The 22,844-nt window shown below is 40.6% G+C and overlaps 1 protein-coding gene across 9 annotated transcripts in view; it reads left to right on the top strand.

Annotated features, from left to right (window-relative positions):
* Positions 1–22,844, top strand: part of LOC114047370 (whirlin-like) — a 134,603-nt gene that overhangs the window by 80,937 nt on the left and 30,822 nt on the right. For all 9 annotated transcript variants that reach the window (XM_027868195.1, XM_027868194.1, XM_027868192.1 and 6 more), the window contains 2 exons: positions 12,206–12,408; positions 13,411–13,447. In XM_027868195.1, coding sequence (XP_027723996.1) covers positions 12,206–12,408; positions 13,411–13,447 — 240 coding nt within the window. The remainder of the gene's footprint in view (positions 1–12,205; positions 12,409–13,410; positions 13,448–22,844) is intronic.

Raw genomic sequence — 22,844 nt, 5'->3', positions numbered from 1 at the left:
GAATGTCACAGCTAGAAAGAGCTTTAGAATGTAGAATGTTAGACTATAGAATATAGAGTGTCAGAGCTAGAAGGGACCTTGGAACATAGAATGTTACACCTTAGAATAGAGTATGTCAGACCTGGGACTGAGAACATAGAATGCTAGACTATAGAATACAGAGTGTCAGAGTTAGAAGAAAATAGACCATAGATATCTAAAGCCTGAAAAGGTTTTAGAAGTCATCTTGGAGGCCGCTAGGTGGCACAGTAGATAGAGCACCGGCCCTGGAGTCAGGAGGACCGGAGTTCAAATCCAGCCTCAGACACATACTACTCACTAGCTGTGTGACTCTGGGCCAGTCACTTAACCCCAATTGCCTCATAAAAAAAAAAGAAGTCATCTCGCTCCAACTAGTTCAAGGAAACTTAAACCCAGGCTAGAGAAGAGACTTCCTTAAGTTGACACAGAGCCAGTGGAGCAAAGACAGTCTCTTGACCCCCACGCTTGGGTGCTTTGCCCCACATGAATTCTTTTGCTGTGTCCTATCTACTTTTACCTGCACTAATCAGTTCCCGTGTTTATTCATCTTAGTCTTTCTCCTCTTGTTTTAATATAGCATATCCAAAGTAATCACCCTTTCCTAAGGGAATAATGAGTTACTTTTTGTAGATCGCCTCAAATTTTTTTTTTAATAAAAGAAGAGCTACCAATGCTACTATTATATGTGAAGTAATCCCTTGGACCTCCTGGCTTAATCAAAAGGCTGTGTTAGAATGAAGTAAGTGATGAGGATTACTTTTTTTTGTTCAATAAAAGTGGCAGAGACTTACTTAAGAAAAGTAATATCAGTGATATTAAACATGTGTGTCTAAACCCCACAGTGACACCAAAGTAGGGTAGCTGAGTATATACCCAAATGAGCAGAGTTCAGCTAGAAGAAGATTTGGCCATATGAAAAGTGGATGAAAACAGGCTCCAAACCCTGTGTTAAGGGCTGGGGATACAGCTACAAGTAAAGAGAAAGACCTTACTCTCAAAGCGTTTACATTCTACTGGGGGAAGATAGCATGTAATAGGGCTATATAAAAAGACACAAAGAAAGAAGAGAAACTTGACAATAAATTGATGGAAATAAGCAGTAAAAGAAATGAAATAATCTCTATCAAACAGGCCAGGGAAGCTTCCATTTGCAGTAAGTCTTAATAGCATAAAGGGAAGTCTAATAGGAGACAGGCACAGAGAGAGGAAAAATAAGTGGCAGAGAAGAACTCTTTGTACCAAGGCTCAGGAGACAATCAGAGGGGAAGGTGGGGGAGGAAAAAAGCAGCAGAAATGGTTTTTTTTTTAAATTAAAATTGTTAAAGATTTTGTTATTCTGAATTTGAGAAACATTAGCAAACATGAATATTTTCAACAAATCACAGAAAAAGTATGGTTCAGTATGTGGAATGACAAATCTTATTATGCACAGCTTGGTGTTTTTTTGTTTTTTTTAAGATATACCAAATTTGCCATGTTAATTCCCCAAAGCTGTCCCAATTGTCTGTGTTTCCCACTAAACCTCCTTTGTTCACTTCTCTTCTTTTGCTTTTTCTTGTTTTTCTTTTGTGTTGCTATCACTAACCCTTCTCTCTGTCAAATATTCCCCTTCCCCCCATTTTTATAATTCTGTCTTATAGTAAGTTAGCAGAGTCACTCAAAACAGATCTATGTATTGACCAAAAAGCATGTCTCACTCAGCACCTCTATCACTTTTCTCTCTGGATGTAGATAACGTCCTCAGTCCTCTGTAGTCATGATTGGTGATTCCATTGATCAGAGTTCTTGCAGATTTCAAAGTTGTTAGTTTTTGCAATGTTGTAGTTATTATTTAAACTGTTCTCCTGGTTCTGCAAACTTTACTTAGCTTCAGTTCATATAAATCTTCCTCAATTTCTTTGAATCTGTTCCTTTCATCATTTCTTACAGCTCAAAAATATTCCATTGCATTCATATACCGTAATTTGTTCAACTGTTCCCCAATTTCTGGGTACCCCCTTAGTTTTTATTTCTTTGCTGCAACAAAAAAGTGCTTCTGTGAGTATAGATTTTTTAAACATGTGGCTCTTTCCCTCTTTCTTTGATCGCTTTAAGGGGCATAGGTATGCTTAGTAGTGACATTGCAGTATCAAAGGGTATCCATAGTTTAGTAACTGGGGGAGATATAGCCCCAAAATGCTTTCCAGAATGGGCAGACCCATTCATAGCTCCATTAGATGCACATTATTCTACTTGTCTTCCTACAACCACCCCATAACTCTCATTTTCCTTTTTTATCATCTTTATCAATCTGATGGGTATGAGATGAAACCTCAGAATTGTTTTAATTCGCAGCTTTCTTATTATTAGTGATTTGGAACATTTTTTCATATAGTGTTGATAGCTTGCTTTTCTTTTTTAGACATGTATTTATTCACGCAAGAGGAAACCTTTTAAACTGTGGTTTTAGTGGAGTAGAAACTATAATTGCTAGGGAATTAAAAAAAAAACATAATCAGGAGAGGTTTCATATACTATACTATCCCAGGGGTTGGCAAACTATGACCTTAGGGCCAAATCCACCCTGCTGCCCGTATTTATTTTTTAACACTTAAACATTTTTTGTAAAAACCATTCTTAACTCCCAATTGAACAAAAACAGGCAATGGATGGATTTTGGCTTACAGACCCTACTGACCTCTGGTGTAATATATGTAGGTGCAGAGAATTGTGTGAGTGAAGGCAAAGAAGGGAGATTGAGCCAGGCTGAAGTGGAAGGTTCATGTTGGGGCAAAGTAGAAGACTGAGTTGGCTAGGTAACCTGTCAAAAGGCTTTGAATATGAAGTAGAGGAACTTGAACTTAATCCACTAGTTAATAAGGAATTGGTGTAGGTTAATAAGCAAGGAATGCTTGGAAACCATTGATACCTTGCCGCAGTGATCTCATTGATGGAGGCACTCTCTCTGGTTGTGAAGAGCACAACCCATACACACTCTCTCATCTTGTGCAAATCTTGTCCCTGTCCTCCCATAAATCCTTCACATAAGAGGTAGGGTCTAGTGCCAGGGTTCCCAAACTTATTTGGCCTACTGCACCCTTTTAAAAAAAAGTTACTCAGCATCTCCCCCCCATCTACTTTCTTTAACCCTTTAATGTTTTTTTTTAATTTGCAACATTTCAAACTACTGCTGCCCCCCTAGATCATTACGGTGCCCCCAGGGGGCAGTATCACCCACTTTGGGAGCCTATGGCTAGACAGTTAGTAGTAGGCCTTCCCCTAGAACTCTTGGCATTGCAGGGATAATGATGGGGCAAGTGCTATAAGAAGGCAGAGCTACATGGCTGAGTGGATAGAGTGCTGGGCCTAAAGTCAGGAAGATCTGAATTCAAATCTGGCCTCAGACACTTACCAGCTATGTGATCCTGGGCAAGTTACTTAACCTTGTTTTCTTCAGTTTCCTCATCTGTAAAGTGAACTGGAGAAGGAAATGGCAAACCATTCCAGAATCTTTGCCAAGAAAACCCCAAAAAGGAGTCACAAAGAGTTAGACACGACTGAAAAAATGACTGAACAACAACAATTAATGCTATGAGATGCAAGGTTTTTTTTTATTATTATGGAAGCAGTGTTTTAGAAAAACCAATCTGGCAGTGATGTATTGGAACTTGGAGACACTAAAGGGAAGAGTCCAGGATCTGAGTTCTAATCAATCAATAATCAATAAACTAAGTAAGCAATACTAAAATTGTGCTAAGGACCAGGGACAGAAACAGAAAAATGAAATAGTCCCTGCCTTAAGGGGCTTATATTCTGTTGTAAGAGAGAACACTTATATTATTAAGTTTATACAAAATATGTAAAACACAAATACAAACACATTTTGGGAAGGAGGGCACTAGGAACTAAGCAGGGGTGGGGAACCTGCAGCTTCCAGGCCACATGTGGCCTTCTAGGTCCTTGGGTGCAGCCTTTTGACTGAGTCCAAATTTTACAGAACAAATCCTTTTATTAAGGGGATTTGTTCTATGAAGTTTGAATTCAATCAAAGGGCCACACTTGAGGATCTAGAGGGTCACATGTGGTCTCAAGGCTGCAGATTCCCCACCCTTGAGCTAGAGAATCAGGAAAGGTTTCAAGACAGCATTTGAGCTGAGCCTGGAAGGAAACAAATGATTCTGAAAGGCTGGGGTAAGGAGGGGGTAAACTTTCTGGGCATGGAGGACTACCAGTGCAAAGACACGGATGTGGGCATGTTAGGAAGAGCAAGATGCCAAACTTGACTGCATTGTGGTGTGAAAAGTATAGTAATGTCTATTTAGGCTGGAAAGTTAGTTGTGAAGATCATTACCTGTCAAACAAAGAAATTTCTATTTTATCCTAATGGCAATAGGGAGCCACTGGAGTTTATTGAGTGGAAGTGATCAGGCAAACCTATGCATAAGGAAAGTCACTCTTGTGGCTGTGTGGAGGCCACACAAGAGAAGTCAGGGACTGGATGTAGGAGGACCAATTATGAAATTTTTGTAATGGTCCAATAGAGAAGTGAGGAGGATCTGAACTAGGGCAGTGTCATGAGAGTAGAGAAAAGGAATCAGGTAAGAGAGATGTTGTGGAGATATAAATGATTTGGTGTAGTAAAGAATGCTGAACTTGGAGTAACAAAAAAAGACCTGAATTTAAATTCTACCTCAGTACTTATTAGCTGTAACCCCGGGCAAATCATTTAGCTTCTCAGCCTCAGTTTCCTCATCTGTAAAATGGAGATAATAAGAATGCCTCCCAGGGCTGTTGTGAGGATCAGATGAAGTAACATATATTAAAATTCTTTGCAAACCTTAAAATACTATATAAATGCTAGCTATTATTTATTATTATTCATTGTATTGGGATGAGAGCACAAGGAATCAAGGATGATGCTGAGGTTGTGGACTTAGGAGATGTGGAAAAATGGCAGTGCTTTCTATAGAGATAGGGGAGTTTGGAAGAGGGGTGGGTTTTAGGGGAACAATAATGAGTTCTGGTTTGATCCAGTTTGAGTTTGAGATGTTTATGGGATATACAGTTTGAAATGTTCAATAGGCAAAGTGGGATAAAGAATCATTTAAGGGAGAGTAAAAGGATAGCCTAGATGAAGTTAGGGCCCAGCTGAGATTAGATAACATAAATTTATTAAGGACTAAGGAGAAAGACTTTGGCTAAATGTACAGATCTGGGAGTCATCTTTATGGAGATGATAATTAAACCTATGGGAGCCAATCATATCAAGGGAGTGAGAATAGAGAAGGAAGAGAACGGGACCCCAAAGCTGGAGCTGTTGGGTAGGAAGAGAGCTAAAAAAGAACATGGGCATGATAATCCAAAAAGGAAGACAGAGTTGAGGAGAGGGCAGTCAATACAGTAAAATACTGCAGAAAGGTTATAAAGGTTGGGGACTGAGAAAAGGCCATTCGAGTTGACATTTAAGAAAGCACCGTCAACTTTTGAGGAGGTATTTTAGTCAATGATGAGATTGGAAGACAGAATGCGAAGGGTTATGAGGTAAATAGGAAGAAAAAAGTGGAAGCAATGAAAGCAGACAGCTTTTTTCTAGGAGTTTGGTTGTGAAAGAGATTAAAGATATAGGACAATAGCTTGAGGCATCTTCTTAAGTGTAGGGTTTAGTGGGAATTAAAAAAAATTTCCCAATTACATGTAAAAACATTTTTTAACATGTTTTTTAAAATTTTGAGTTCTAATTTCTTTCTTCTTCCCTCCCTCCTTCCTCCCGTCTTTGAAAAGGCAAGCAATTTGATATAGATTTTACATGTGCAGTCATGCAAAACGTACTTCCATATTAGCCATGTTGTGAAAGAAAACACAGACTAAAAAAAAAAAAAGGACAAGGAAAATAAAGTTAAAAAGAAGTATTTTTTGGTCTGCATTCAAACAGTATCAGTTCTTTCTATGGAGGTGGATAGTGTTTTTTATCATAAGTCCTTTGAAATTGTCAGATCATTGCATTGCTGAGAGTAGCTAAGTCATTCACAGTTGATCATCGTACAGTATTGCTGTTATTGTGTACAATGGTCTTCTGGTTCTGCTCACTTGACTTTGCATCAGTTCATATAAGTTTTCTAGTGGGGATTATTTAAAGGTGTGAGTGTGTGTACTGTAGACAGTAGAGAATTGGGATTTGGGGGAGACTGATGATTAGAGAAAGAGGATGAATATGGTGCAATCTACTGGAGAAGACAGGAGGAACTGAGAGTGTCTTTAGAAGAAGTCCCCTTTTAGAGGTCATGAATGTAGAGACATTGGGAAGGAGACACCTCTTTTATCAGAGACTGGTGTGAAAGAGGAGAGAATGGGAATGATGCCAAAGAGTTTTGAGTTGTAGAGGGGGAGATAAGATGTAGCTCATGGTGAATGGCCTCTATTCTCTAAGTAAAATATAAAGCAATCCTCTAGTCTTGGGTGGCTGGGGGTTGGACAGGATGAGAAAGGCTTGAGGAGAGAAGAGAAGGCTTGGAATAACCTCTGTGGGGAGTGAGATAGAAAACCAGTTAGGGAGGAGTTAAAGGATTATATTGCAGGAATGGGGGCCCAGTTGAGTAATTAGATGGCACAGTAGATGGAGTGCTGACTTTGGAGTCAGAGAGACCTGAGTTCAGATTCTGCCTCAGATACTTATTAGCTGTGTGACTTATTAGGTATGTCACTTAACCACTCTCAGCTTCAGTTTATTCATCTGTCAAATGAGAAAAATCATAATATCTATCTCCCAGGGATACTGAGAATCAAATGTGGTAACATGTAAAGTGTTTTTGCAAATCTTTAATCCCTGTATAAATGCTAGCTAATATTATTTGTAGTGGAACCTGTCAGCATGCTTTTGTGATTCTTTCAGTTCCATTTAGCAGCATATGATAGGAATAGAAGAGGCAGATGAGAGCAGTAATCCAGGGCTCGGGTTTGGAAAAGCCAGATCAGAACTGCTCCTAGTTCTGTCTCTTACTTGCTAAAACCACGACTCTAGACTCCTCTATCTTCATCTATAAGATGAGCACTCTGATGATCCCTAAGGTCCCTTCCAGCATGCTGTGCTCTAACATTGTTTGTTCCAACCTAGTGTGTGTATGAAGTGGGTATCATGTTTACAGCAACTGAGCAAGCTGTTACATACATAATTATACCGAATAACTTTAAAGACCGTAATCAATATTGTTGGCTAGTGTAGGGTATGAACTAAGCTGGCATCCTGTATGGTTTGGTATTAGGATTTGGATGTAGAAGACCTAGGTTTAAATCCTGACTCTGCACAGTACTACCTATGTAACCTTAGACAAATCATTTCCTCTCTCTTAGCCTCAGTTTCCTCTTCTGGAGTTTCCTTTCAGATACCATAAATAGCTGTGTGACTTTGGATGAAATTACTTACCTTTCCTTCACCTTCCTCTTCCCGTGCAAGTCATTGCATCTCTCTTGGCCACAGTTTACCCTTCTTGTTTTTCCTCTCAGATACCATTAATAGCTGTGTGATCTTGGATGGAATTATTGGACTTTAGCTTCCTCTTCTATACAATAAAGGAGTTGGGCTGGATTATCTTTAAGGTCTTTTTTAAGCCCCAATGTTGTGTGGTTCCACTCCACCAGTATCACCAACAAATATGTGGATGTTTTACACAAGACCCAAGTAAGGAATCAGTCATTCTGAGACTGATTAGCATCCATTTTCCTCTCTGTTTCTCCTTACCAGAAAAAAAAATTGGTATTGGTGTGGAAACTTAGTCAGAGAAAGATGACCAGATCTTGAAAATAAGAGGGGTTGGTTGAGGATATAATGGAAAAAGCCAATTTTACAAGCATTTATTAAGTGCCTACTCTGTGTAGGCATTATACTGTATTTAGATTGTAAGCTCCTTGAGGGAAGAGACTATCTTTTGCCTCTTTTTATATCTCCATTGTTTAGCATAGTGACTGGCACAGAGTAGGCACTCATAAATATTTATTGATTGATTTATTGTTTGGTTGGTTGTTAGATGCTAGGGATATACAAAGACAAAAATAAAATTGTTCTTGCCCTCAATGAGTTTACATTTTGCTAGGAAAAAACAAGATAATAGGTAGCTCTATTTATACAGTGTTTAAGGTTTGCAAAGAGCCTTGTAAATATTTCATTTAATCCTCTCAACATTATTGAGAGGTTCTGTTATTCTACTATTCTATTATTATCTATTCTATTCTATTATTCTATTATTATCATCCTCATTTTGTAGATTGAGACAGAAAGAAATGATATGACTTGCCCAAGGTGACAAAGATAATAAATGTTGAAAAGGGATTTGAAGTCAGGTATTCCTGACTCCAGGTTGGCCCTATTCATTGTACCACCTAACTGTGTCTAGATAAGGCTAGATAAGTTGCTGAGTGTATACGAAGTGATTTCCTGGAGGGGAAGTGGAGAGCACTAACAACCGGAGGCATGAAGAAAGACCTTGTGTAGTAGGTGACTCATGAACTGAGTCTTGAATAGAGATAGAGATTCAGCAAAATTGAGGCAAAGGGAGAGAAATCCTGTGTAGAGAGATGGAGGTCATTTTTCTGGTCATGTCTGACTCTTCATGACCCCATTTGGGGTTTTCTTGGTAAAGATATGAGAATGGTTTGCCATTTCCTTCTACAGTTCATCTTATAGATGAAGGAAATTGAAGCAAACAGGTTAAGTGACTTGCCCAGGGTCACACAGATAGTAAGTGTCCGAGGCCAGATTTGAACTCAGGAAGAGGAGTCTTCTTGACTGGAGGTCTGTCACTTTATCCACTGAACCACCAAGTAGCTAGGAGAGAGGTGGAGGAGTTAGAAAATGAAATAGCTTGAGTGTGTGGAACAACAACAAAACCAAAACAATTTGACTAGAATGTAAAGTACGTGAAAGGAGAGAATGTGAAATCAGTCTGGAAAGATAGATTGGAGTCAAATTGTGAAGGGCTTCAGAGGGCCAGCAGAGGAGTTTGTTGCTGATTGATAGTCAGGCAATAAGTCAGCCACTGAATCTTCTTGAGTGATGGGGTTAGATCTATGCTTTAAGAATGCCAAACTGGCATTGATGTAAAGAATGGATTGTAGACAGGAGAGATTGGACATCAATGCGTGGTGATGATGGGACAGTGGAGAGAAGGATGAGAATTATTGTGGAGGTACAACTTACAAAACTTCACAATTAATTTGCCATGGAGAGTGAAGAAGGACCTGAAGTGGGGAGCCTGGTGGATTAGAAGGATAATGGTACCATTGATAGAAAGAGGGGGAAGGTTAGGGAAGTGTAATAAGTTATGTTTTGAATGTGTTGAGTCTGAGATGCCTGTGTGATCTATCTACATAGACTAAAGCTTCGGAGAGAGATGAGGACAGGATACCTAGATCTGGGTAAAGCTATATGGAGATGACAATGGAACCCATGGGAGCTAATGAGATCACCAAGAGGTATAAGAACCATACAAAACAGTCAGGACTTGGGTGATGGTCCACCTAAGGAGACTGAGAAGGAATGGTCATACTGGTAGGAGACTCACAGGAGAACAGTATCTTGAAGACCAGGCAGGAGAAAGTATCCAGGAGGAGGGGGTAGCCAACAGTGTCCCGCTTCAGAGGAGTCAAGAAGCATGGGGCTGAAGGAAAGACCACTGTATTTAGTGATTAAAAGATCATTGGTGACTTTGGAAGCAGCCTGCAGAGGACAGAGAAGTGAGTGGGGTCTAGGAGTTTTCTAGAGAGTCACATGAAATGGTAGCTTTTACACAGCAGGGGCAGGAGGAAGATGGTAGGGTCATATGTAGGCATTTTTTTTTTAAATTATAGGGGAAACCTCAGCATGGTAAGTAACTTAATCTTTCTGGGTCTTGGTTTCTACATCTGTAAAATGAAGGGGTTAGACTTAATGCCCTCTAAGATCATTTTCATATCATGATCATGTGATTATAGGCAACAGGTAAAGAGCCAATAGATGAATAGAGATTGAAGATTACAAAGAGAGATGAAATGATTGAAATATGAGCTCCCACAGAAGACGGGAGTCAGCCAGTTAACTAGTATTTATTAAGTATGTACTATGTGCTGGGTCCTGTGCTAAGCATGGAAGATATAAGGAAATGCACCCTTAATTTTCCCCTCCTTTCCCATAAAAAACTAGTCCCTGCTCTCAAGGAGATTATAGTGTAACCCTGGGCAACTCACTTAATCCTTTTTGCCCCAGTTTCCTCATCTGTAATAAGGTGGGTCCAAGTTGAAAGGCTGACTTGGCTAAGAGAACTACCTTTTCTTCCAAGACTTGAGCAAAGGAGTAAAGAATGGGGAAAGATGTTGAGGAGAGGGACAAGTTCCTAACTGATGGTCTTCATTTTTTGTGTCAAGTATCCATAACCTGACTTCTTCCTACCTTTCTGGTCTTCTCTCCTTCATTAGACTATTAGTACCTTAAGAGCAGTCTTTGTAAGGTAAAAACTTTCTTTGTAACCCCGGTGCTTAAAGCAGTGCCTGACACATACAGTGCTTAATAAATGTTTGTTGACTCATTGGTTGTCAGTCAACCTCTGTAATCCAGCTATTCTAATCTTTTTGTAGTTCCTTGAGCACAATCCTTCGTTTCCTGTCTTCACATTTTTGTACTGGCTGTCGCTTATGCTTGGGCAGCTAGGTGGTGCAGTGGATAGAGCACAAGGCCTGAGATACTTAATAGTTGTGTGACCCTGGGCAAGTCACTTAACCCTGTTTGCCTCAGTTTCCTCATCTGTAAAATGAGCTGGAGAAGGAAATGTCAAATCACTCCAATATCTTTGCCAAGAAAACCCCAAATGGGGTCATGAAGGGTTGGACATGACTGAAACTGCTGAACAGCAACATGCTTAGAATGCTCTGTCCTCACACCTCCACCTCTTCATTTCACAGGCTTCCTTCAAGATTTAGATCAGGTGACACCTTCTGCGGGAAACCTTCCTGGATCCCCCCAGGCTGTTCTAGCTTTCCCCACAAGTTTGCCTTCTATCTGCTCTGTATATATCTTATGTGTACTTGTTTACATAATTACCATGAGGACCTGGAAGATAACACACACACACACACGCATAGATATGTGTGTGTGTGTGTGTGTATGTATGTGTGTGTATCATCCATAGATCTGGAAGGACAATATACATAATATTAGTATATATATATCATTATATATAGTACATAATCTAATTGAATATCATATGTAATTGTAATATATATTATATTTATATATAATATGTAATATAATTGTATACACATACAGAGGCCTAGATCTATTTTATTCCAGTTAACACCTGGAATAAAAGTCATTGTAAATCTTTTAAAACTTTGTGTAACTTTGTGTGGTATGATGAAAGGAACACTGAATAGCCCAAGAGACCTGAGTGAATCCTGACTCTGACACTCAGTAGCTGGCCCTGGTAAGGTCAATTCACCTCCTTCGGCATCAGTTTTCTCATCTCTAAGGTGGAAATAATAATGGTTTTACTACATACCTCAGAGGGTTGTTGTGAGGAAAGTTCTTTATAAATGTTAAGTACAAATGTGCTTTATTTGTTATTTTTATTATTTTTTTTTACCAGCGCACACACAAATACACACATACGTACGCATAAACATTTCCCTAACTCCCCATATACATACACGCACAGATACATACATACACAGTGGGAGATGTTGCAACCTTAGAAAACTCCAGAAGGGCTGAATATTGCTTCAAGGTCAGGAGGGTGGGAGAAAAATTGTGAGATATGTCTCATGGTTCTAGAAAGGGAGAGAACCCCAGGAAAGAACAGGAAGGGAGCAAGCACTTAGTTTTGGAGGCAGCATAATTCGAGTATATATTTGTATAATATTGGAAAAATCATCCAGCCTCTTTAGCCTCAGCTCCCTCTGAGATTTCTTCCAGCTCAGCATCTATGATCCATCCAGAGAAAAGCCATGTGGCAGAGGCAGAGGCAGAGCCTGGGACAGAGAAGTATCAATTCAACTTTAGTTTAACAAACTTTTGACTCTGTGTAAGACCCTGTGTCCCGGGAGCTTGCCCTTCAGCACACCCTGTACATGGACAGTCACTCCGTTGTTTTATCATTAGGTCCCAGTTTGTGACAGTTTGGAAGTCTAATTCATCCCTTTCTGTCTTTGTTCTTATTTCATTGGTTGGTCTTGATACCCTCAGGTCGGGGACCAGATCCTGGAAGTTAACGGGAAGAGTTTCTTGAGCATTCCTCACGATGAAGCCGTCAAGCTGCTGAAGTCATCGAAGCATCTCATCATGACAGTGAAGGATGTGGGGAGGCTGCCCCACGCCCGAACCACCGTGGATGAGACCAAGTGGATTGCCAGCTCCCGGATCGGAGAGACGCTGGTGAACTCAGCAGGGTCTGTTACTGGTGCTTTCTTGCCCACAGAGGCATTTCTGGAAAGTAGTGCAGGTTCTCACAGTTCCTGTACCCTGTGCAATGAGCTATGCTCTCCAGAGACTGTGAGTCTCTGACTGGTTACTGCCTATGACAGGCAAGATCTTTAGGAGAGTGGGGCGTTGTGCTGTAACTAGGAGCATACTGATTCTGAAGTTAGAATCCTCAATCTGTCATTTGTTACCTAAGGTAATATGGACAAGTCATGGACCTTAATTTTTTTCATTTGTAAAAAGAGGGTTGGATTAGACACTCATCTTTTGGTCCCCACTCTAAATCTGGTAATGGTAAATGATGATTATCTTCTCCAACTCCCCTGTACTTCTCTTCTGAGCCTCAGTTTCCTCATATATAAAATGAATCTTGCTTTTTTTGTATCCTCAGCATTTATCACAGTGCCTGGCATACAATAAGTACTTGATAAGTTTATTGATTAGTTGATTAATTGATATCTACCTCAACAGGGTTACTTATAAAGATGAATTGAAACAATATCTTTAAAAAACTTTGTAAATCTGAAAGTGCTGTATCAATGTCAGCTCTTATTATTATCAATCATCATTCTCTGGCTTGGATTTAAATCATAAGAGCCTTCATTACATATTCTGAAATTTACCCGACTCCCTATTCTTAGCTGATAGAATGTAATCTCCTTGAGGACGGGATGGTTTCACGTTTGTCTTTGATTCTCCAGTACTTAGTGCAGTGCCTGGCATATAGCAGACCCTGAATAAATGCTTGCTAATTCATTAATTGTGTCCACAGTAACCTACAATTCAGTAACCCTCAAGACTAAGAGCCTAGTTATCCAGGCCCAGAATCTTAAGAGCTTATTTCCTGGAAACCAATGGAAATTCATCTTCCTTTGAAGTAGAAGTGGCCTTACCAAAGAAAAGCAATTTTCTCTGGCCAGGCCACTTTGAGCTGTTTGAAGGATGCTAAGAATTGTTATCTTTATTTGCAGGATACCTGGGGATCTCACAGGAGAAGGGCCAGCAAAGGTAAGAAGTTCTCTTCTGAGGATTTGAACAACAATAAAAAAAGGTCCTTTCTTTAGCTGGTGTTTAATCAACAGAAGTTGATTTATTCCTATCAGTTCTTAATTGGTTTGATCATTTTCTTTTCAGAGCTGTTTTGGTGCACCCTGGGCAACATCAGATAAGAGATCACATTTGGCCAGTTCTCTGACTCTTTCTGTCTTAAGACATTTATTGGATTATCAAGTTACTTTTATCTTGGCCTTCCCATCCCTGAACTACCCTTCATGGGTGGTTGGTTAATGGGGCTCTTGAAAGTGCCCCCTATGAGTCAAGGTCTCTGGGGAAGCTTTGAGAGGAGTTTCTCAGGAAGGAATCCATTTCTCAGGTTAATCTCTAGGGAAAGCTGTGCTGCCTAAATATTTGGAGGAGGAAGGAGATGAGTATTTTTTAAGGGTGAACGGAAATGAGCTTTAATTTGAGATGCTGGGACAAGAACGTATGTGATCCTGCTTCAACTTGTTATGGAGGTTTTTTCCCTTCTTTGGAATCCTGATGCCTTATCCTGGCTTGGAGATGGCCCTAGCTTCTCAGATCCCAAGCCAATGGGGTGCAGTTTCTGTTAGATCCTGCCAAATTCTGAAGAGGCTTCAAGTACAAGGAAACCTCCCTTGTAGTTCTCTCTTTTTTTTTTTCCTGTGGACCTTGCTAATGTGGTCAGCATGCATTGTTTCATGTCTGTGTATGTGCTATATGATGAGGTAGAAAAGAGTGCTTGAGGCAGATGGAGCAAGAAGGACATGAGATAGAAGATAAGATGCAGGATGTGACCAGACAGAAAAGTGGTCAAAGAAGACTGTGCATTGAAGCCTCCGCCATGGACTTACCTGTGTGCTTTCACAAAGCACCCTCAATTTCAGAACAACTCTTCCCCTCCCCTTTCTTGTTCTCTTTACTTATCACCTCCAGACTACCTGATGTCCCAGGCATTTCGGAGCCATTCTTGCTCTTCCCGTTCTCTTATCCCCTTTCCCCTATTCCATAAAATTTTATTTAAACTGTATCTTTGACCTCTCTAACCACCTTTGCCTCCTATGAAAAGCAGGGGCTGGCCACTCTGCTCCCTTAGGGGAGCAATGCCTTAGGGGAACAGGGCCTGTGGCCTATGCTCTGCCTCACATGTGGAGTAGAGCCCATTGGGCCTCTGCCTCACAAAGAGCAGGCCTGCTTGGGTACATCACCCCAAAAAATGCCTTTCTTTAGCTTGGAGACTCTCAGTGAATTCTTTTAGGATGCTAGGACCCACCCGCTTATTCCTCATCATTTCAGGTACCACTCCAACATTCTTAGGGTCCGCCCTGAACTTATCACTCATGGCTACAGAGAAGGTCTAAGTGAATTCTTTCACACCTGAATCAGCTCTTCCAACTCTAACCTCAGTGCTCTATATCCCCCAACTAAATGTCAAGCTTCATGAGGGCAGGGACTGGGCCTTATCGAAGCTTTGGATGTCCCACCAGTGCACAGTGTTCTGCCTACTTTAGAAACTCAGTAAATGCTTATTGTATTGAATCAGGCATACCAATGGCCACTACGTCCAAGAGGGCAGAATTTGGAGCTGTGGGTAGAAATTACCAAGGTAGATTTTGGCTGAATGTGCTGAAAAACTTCCTACCAATTAGAGTCGTCCAGAAGCAGGATGGGCTGCCTCAGGAGGTAGCAGACTTTCCTTTGCCGCAGGGTCTTCAAGTAGTGGCTGGGTGATTGGATGTTCATTGGGCACATTGCAGAAGAGATTTCTGCTCAGCTGAGGATTAAACTGAGGTCTATTCTAAGTGTGAGACACTGTGATTCTCTTACCCTCTAAGTTTTGACATTCTCATTACTACCAAGTGATGTTTTTTTGGGGCTATAGTTGTTCACAAAGCCCATGCACTGACTCGTGGAGGAATTATTGCAGCCTGCCTTGGGGGAGGAAGTGCCCTCACTCAGTGAAATCATCAACCCTTGAAGTGTTGAAGAAAGTAGAGAAGTTTTAATTTTTTTAGTCACTTTTTGTGATAATAATAACTCACATTTCCATAGCACCTTCGATTTATAAAGTATTTTCCTCGTAAGATAAGTAGCATCAGTATTATTAGCCCCATTTTAGAGAGTAAGAAAGTATAATCATGGCTAAGACTTCAGTAGTGCTTTACAGTTGCAGAGCATTTTACATAAATTATCTCATTTGATCCTCACGGCAGGCCCTTGAGATGATCAGGATAGGTGTTATGAAACCAATTTTACAGAAAAAGAAGTTGAGGTTCAGATAAGTAAGGCACATATACCATAGGTCAAGGATTCTCCCATTCTCTTTGGGTTTGGAAGATGCATTTAGCCACTGCTGACATTTGAATTTGCCTTCTAGAAACTTGTAAGAGGAAAAGGACTTATATGTGAGAAAATAGTTATAACAGCTTTTTTTGTGGTGGCAAAGAATTGGAAACTGAGGGGATGCCCTTAAGTTGGGGAAGGGCTACACAAGTTGTGGTGTCTGATTGTGATGGAATACTATTGTGCTATAAGAAATGACAAGGGGGATGGGTTCAGAAAAACCCAGGAAGACATATGAATTGATGCAGAGCGAAGCAAAAATCCCAAATGGGGTCACGAAGAGTCAGATATAACTGAAAAGACTGAACAATAACAACAAAGTGAGCAGAAATGGGAGAAGGTTTTAGAGGGTAACAGTAATATTATAAAGATGATCAACTATGAAAGACTTGGCTAGTCTGATCAATACAGTGATCCAAGACAATTCCAATTCCTCATGATGAAAAATACTATCTACATCCAGAGAGGGAACTAATGCACTTTAGGTGCAGATTGAAGCATACTTTTTTTTCATTTTCTTGCTTTTTTTTTCAACATGGCTAATACAAAAATATATTTTGCATGACTTTATATGTAGAATTGATTTCATATTGCTTGCCTTCTCTCAGGGTGGGGAAGGGCTAGAGGAAGAGAATTTGGAGCTCAAAACTTTCTTAAAAAACAAATGTCAAATAAATTATTTTTTAAAAAGAAAAAATAATAGAAGCTTATAGGCAAGCAGTGGCATTAGCCAGCTTGCTTAATTTAATGTTAATGCCTAGTGTGGTCTGTTAAAACCAGTATGTGGACAAATGGAAGCCATGGCGAAGTGGGCAGGGCAGAGCTGACATAGGTTTGGGGGAGCCACCTTTAATTTTGTCTGTAATAGGGACACTTTGATTATCTGGATCTAAAGTCATAGGGTCTGTGCAGAGGTAGATGATGCTCCAAATCCATTAACATGGGTAATAAACTGAGGTGCTATAGATAGATTCCCTAAAACATTACCAGTCTGTGTCTCCTCCTCCCCTCCAGCTTCTCCTTCCATCTCCCTCATCTTTATTTCAGTCCTTTCTTGCTCTATTTCTTTTATGGCTTCTCTCTGCCAAGTTAATACCTAGGCCCTGGGTGTGTTCCAGTAATCTTACCCAGAGTTTGTAAATGTCTGTAGGAGGCATTCTTCATGGCCTTAGAGGTGGCTGGAACTTCAAGGTCAGCCTCCAAACCACCCATCCTTAACGAGATTAAGTAAATCTCAGATGCCCAGGTCATATCAGAATTATAGGGTCTGGGCCAGAAAAGCCATTTTAGTAATCCTTACCCTCATGCTTTCTCCCTGCCCCCCAATCCCTGTGAGGATGCTAGGTTGGCTCTAGCTATTGTCTATGAAGTTATCTCAGTGCTAGAAAGAAAATGTTTCTCTCAGTCTTGTAACATCTTTATGCCAGTACTCTGAACTTTATCCCCCAAAGAACTTTGGTTTAGTAAGAATTTAGGCCAGCTGTCTTTTTTTTCTTTTTAAATTGATTTTTAAAAATTAGCAAGCATTTATTTTTTCCTCCTCCTCTCCTACACACATTGAGAAGGAAAAAAGAAAATCAAAACCCTAGCAACAAATATGCATAACTAAGCAATCCAAAAACATCTATCTCATTTTGCATTTTGAGTCCATCTTCTCTCTGATCTGAGTTCCTGTTAGTCCACTCTTAATTATCTATGCTTTTAGAGGAATGTTAGTGGTATGGATAATTGAAAAACTAGGACTAATCTCAAACTACAAATAATCTAAAACCCATTTCTGTTTGGCTCTGTGATAAAAACTATATAATTTTTGTAACAGAAGCAGACTCATCTTCGTAATTATATTTGGCTTAATAAGACTTTATTTGAAGGGGCAGCTAGATGGCGCAGTGGATAGAGCACCGACCCTGAATTCCGGAAGACCTGAGTTCAAATTCGGCCTCAGACACATAACACTTACTAGCTGTGTGACGCTGGACAAGTCACTTAACCCTATTGCCTAGTCAAAAAAAAAAGAAAAAAGAAAAAAAAAAGAAAAAAAAGAAAAACCTATCTGTGGCCCAAAGAAATTTAAAAAGGGGCAGGTAAGTAGCGTAGTGAATAGAACACCTGCCCTTAAGTCAGGAGGACCTGATTTCAAATCCGGCCTCACACCAAACACTAGACACTTACTGGCTGTGTGACCATGGGCAAGTCACTTAACCCCAATTGCCTAAACAAACAAAAAAAAAGACTTTATTTGACCTTAGCTGAAAATGAGTTTGCATTTCCTGAGACCTCACTTGCCTCTTTGCCTATTCTCTTCCTTCTGAACCATCCTTCACACAACTGCCAGAAACACCTTCCTAATGCACACGTCTGACCATGCCACTCCCCTGCTTAAAGATATTTAGTGGCTCCCTATTACCTTTAGAAGAAAATACAGATTTTTTAGCCAGCTTTGACGGTCCTCTACATTCTGACTGCAGCCTATCCTTCCATCTTTATTTCATAGAATTCACCTTTTCACACTCATTGTCCAAGTCAAACTAGACTGTTGATTATTCCCTAATCTTGCCTTGCCATCTTCTGCCTCTATTCGGATGTATGGGTTGTACTCCATGCCAGGAATGCACTCATTCCTTATCTCTACCTCTTCTTCTTCATCACCATATCATCATCATCATCCCTTCTCTTCTTTTAAGTTTTAGCTCAGATATCACCTCTTCCATGAAGCCTTCTCTGACTTTTTTTAGCTGAAATGTTTTCTCCATCATAACCCTATGTCTAGCTCTCTTTATTTCTATCAATCTATAATCTCATACTTATTTGTGTCCATGTCATACCCCTTTGATTATACTGTTAAGTTCTTTAGGGTCAAAGACTGATGGGTTTTTTCCTATCTATCTCAACACCATCCTCACCACCACCTCCCAAACAAGGGGTTTAAACACAGTAGGCACTTAATAAATGTAGAATTATTGTTGAACTGAGGATGTATAGAATAAATGCCAGTTGTTGTCATTCTTGTTGTCATTGTTGTTGTTAACATAGTATGGAGAGGTGGTCCAGAAGGTCGGGCTGGTGTGATTCAGTGGAAAAGGCTCAGAAGACCTGGGTTTTTAATCTGTTTTTCACATTCAGTTGCTGCTTGGTTATGGTTAAGTGACAATGTCTCTTAAAGTCTCTGGGTTTCAGTTTCCTTATCCATAAAATGGGGATATTAATACTTACCTCACAGAACTGTTGTTAAGGATAGTGCTTTATATAAATCTAAGTTATTTGTTATGTCAGTTCTGACTCCCTGACTTTGGGAGGTCACTTTCATTCATTCATTCATTCATTCATTCAGTGATCATTTATTATGTACTTACTATGTGCTGGATCCTAGAGATATAAAGACAAAAATAAAGCAGACCCTGCCCTCAAGGAACTTACATTCTATCGAGTGGAAACTCATATACCGATAAGTTAATACAAAAATATGCACAAAATAAACACTAGTTAATTTCAGGAATGGAAGGAAGGGCACCCCACCTGTGGTGATCAGGTCTCAACTTCATTATTTGTAAAAGGAAGAGGGATGGACTGAATGATTTCTTCTGTCCCTTTCAGCTCTAGGGGAAAAAATTATGAATCCTAGTCATGATCTTGTTATTCTGAGGTTGTTTCATATTAGGGGGAAGCCTTTCAGGGATTAAAAATGGACCAATGGGCAGCCAGTGAGCAGCTAGCTGTACGGAGATGGAGACCTCCTATAACTGTCTCTTAGTCGTGATTAGCCGGGGAAGTCTGCGCTGGCTGCAGAGCTAAAAGCCCAGTGGGGAGCCTTCGCCAAAGGGATTGGACTCTTTGTTAGCTTTGTTAGCATTCCTTTCAATTCTCTGCAGCCTGAGGCGCCCACCTTTCCCCCCCCCCCCCCCCGCCCCACTTTTAAGAGAAAATGATTTGGGAGGTTACACAGGTGGCTGTGGCTGATAAACTCCAGCTCTCCCTTTGACAAAACATCTTATGCCATTTGTTTCGTTAACATCGGGCTGTTGGCTGATTGGTCGTTTTCTTTCTCTCTCCCTTGTGGCATTTCAATCCCCAAGGCCTGAGAACCGAACTGTCAGTTCTTGAAAAGTGGTGGCTCAGAAAATCCTCAGGGCATCCCTTGACCTTGGGGATGGTCGCATTCCCCAAGGCTGAGCCTGGAGGGTGGGGGTGCTGGCCCAGGATGGAGCTAAGGCTCCCCCAGGGAGTGAAGCTGCTTTTGGCACGGTGACTTGCCTGGATGTTTAGAGAACCAGCTTTGGCTAGATGGCAGGATAATAGAATTCAATTTAATTTAACAAAATCTATTAAATTTGCTATGTGTGAGGCACAGTTCCAGGGGCTGAGGATATTAGGATAGGGACTGGACCTATAGGTAATTTCTGGATGAAGACAGTACCGTTGAAGATAAAAAACAAAACAAATGCTTCCTTAAAGGGCTTGCAATCTACTTGGAGGAAAGGGTACATGTTTGGCATTTATACAGATAAGTATAATTCATAGCGTTGCTTATAGTATAGTAGGGGGAAGCAGAGGTCCAGATAAAGGGCCCCCAGAAAATTTGAAGAGAGAACACTTTCAGGTTGGAAAGTTGGGGAGACTTCATGAAGAAAGTGGCACCTGCGTTGAGCCTTAAAAAAAAGAAGAGGATTTCATCAGGCAGAGATGAGTGGGGAAGGCGTTCCGTGAGTGGGGGAATGCTCTTTGTACAGAAGAGAGAGGGGAGGAGGAGACTGGTTAACAACAGGCTGGGAGTCCCTTTTGAATGGAATAGACATGGTATGAAGGGGAGGCTGAAATGAGATTGTAAAAGTAGACTGGAGCCAGATCATTGGGGATTTTGTTGTTGTGATAATAAATTCCAGGCTGAGGAGGTAGAATCTTATCTCAGAGGTGGTAGAAAGTGACTGGAAGTCATGAAGACCCAAGCTGAAGACCTTCCCCTAACATATGCTGGCTACATGACCTTGGGCCAGTCACTTATCCTCTTAGTGCCCTCAGGCAGTGGTCTTAGACTGTACATGGGGTAGAAGGTGATAGCCTGCTTGGGAGAAATTCAGCATATCCCAATGAAATTACAGGTCTCATTAAAAAAAAAATGATTGTCCATAAAGAAGTGTATTATGAGGCAGAATGTGAAAAGGGCCAAGGAGGAGTTTGGACAAATGGTTATGAAAAAGCCTGCTCTCCATAGTGCAGTAGTTAGAGCATTGGATTTGAAGTCAGGAAGACCTGAATTTAGATACTTACCTAACTTTGATCCCAGGCAAGTCACTTTATCGCTGTCAGCCTCAGTTTCCACATATGTAAAATGGGGATTTTCTTAACACCTATTTCACAAAGTCATTGTGAATCAGACAAACTAATATATGTCAAATGTTTTTCAAACCGTAATATGCTACATAAATGTTAACTGCTGCTATGCCAGGACATGCCAGACTGTTTCACATCAGTTCCATTCCATTAGAGTACTATATACATTCTTTAAGAGCAAGGACTCATTTTTAGCTTCATCTGCTCAGTGTCTGTGTGGGGCCCTTGCACAGAATAGGTGGTTGGGAAATGTGGAATTGAGTGAACGAGGGCAGGGGGTGTGGAGCTGGTCCCGTTCTTTCTCAGGGGTGCCAGTTTATCAGAGCACAGATCAGAGGTCTGGAGAGAAGGTGTGATTTAACACAGGATATTTAGAACCTGTAACAGAAGACCACCTATGATTTCAGGCGTACCAACCACCAAGTCTGATTGACCCCCCAAAGCCATCTCCCTGCTCCCTGGAGGCAGCATCAGAGCCCTGAGACTCTGCCTCATTTATCTATCTCAGCTTCCTACATCTCTACTTCGTCATTTCAGGTCACGCAATCACAGCATGAGACCTTAGAGGCTACTTAATGGGATCCATCGCTTTGCTGCTAGGTGGCGCAGTAGCTAGAGGGCTGGCCTGGACTTAGGAAAACTCACTTCTCTGAGTTCAAATCCAGCCTCTCAGACACTTACTAGCTGTGTGACCCTGGGCAAGTCACTTAATCCTGTTTGCCTCAGTTTCCTCATCTGTAAAATGAACTGGAGAAGGAAATGGCAAACCACTCCAGTATCTTTGCCACGGAAACCCCAAATGGGGTCATGAAGAATCAGACATGACTGAAATGACTGAAAAACACCAACAACAAAACACTTTGCAGAGGAGGAAGCTGAGGCTCTGAGTGGCCAAGTAATATATCCAGAGTCACAGAGCAAGTTAGAGGCAGAGCTGGGACTAGAACCCAGGTCTCTTAACATGTGGCTCTTTCTTTTTCCACTTCTTCCAGGCTGCCTCCATGTGACTCTCTGTCTTCCCTTTGATTATTTCCCATGTTCTGTTATGCAGGACTTTGGTCTGACACAGAAATAGCAGCCCTTTTCTTGACCACTGTTGCCAAATCTTATTCAGTGGTACAGTGCATAAATACCTGGGCTTGGAGTTAAAAAGACTCAAGTTCAAATCCTGCTTTGGACACTTACCTGGACAAGTCATTTCAGTCAAGAAACACTTATTAAGTGCCTACTATGTGTCAGATAGTCTTTGCCCTCAAGGAATTCACTGTTTAATGTCTGTCAGGGCAGCAAGGTGGTGCAGTGCTGGACTCAGAGTCAGGAAGGCCTGAGTTCAGATCCAGCCTCAGCCACTTATTAGCTATGCAACCCTGAGCAAGTCATTCAACCTCTGTCTGCCTCAGTTTCTTCATCTATAAAGTTGGAATAATAATAGCACCTATCTGCTAGGGTTGTTGTAAGGATAAAATGAGACATTTTAAAGTGCTTTTGCAAACGTTAAAGTGCTATATAAATGCTATTATTTAACCTTTCTTAGCCTCAGTTTCCTCATCTATAAAATAGAGATAAAAATAGCCGCTACCTCACAGGGTTATTGTGAGGATTAATTAAGATGACATATGTAAAGTGCTTTGCAAAACCTTAAAGTATTACATAAATGGAAGTTACTGCTGCTACTACTACTACTACTACTACTACTACTACTACTACTACTACTACT

The sequence above is a fragment of the Vombatus ursinus genome, unplaced genomic scaffold, assembly GCF_900497805.2.
Source record: "Vombatus ursinus unplaced genomic scaffold, bare-nosed wombat genome assembly UNPS02014786.1, whole genome shotgun sequence".
Lineage (NCBI taxonomy): Eukaryota > Metazoa > Chordata > Mammalia > Diprotodontia > Vombatidae > Vombatus > Vombatus ursinus.
This window is presented reverse-complemented; position numbering and strand designations above follow the sequence as displayed.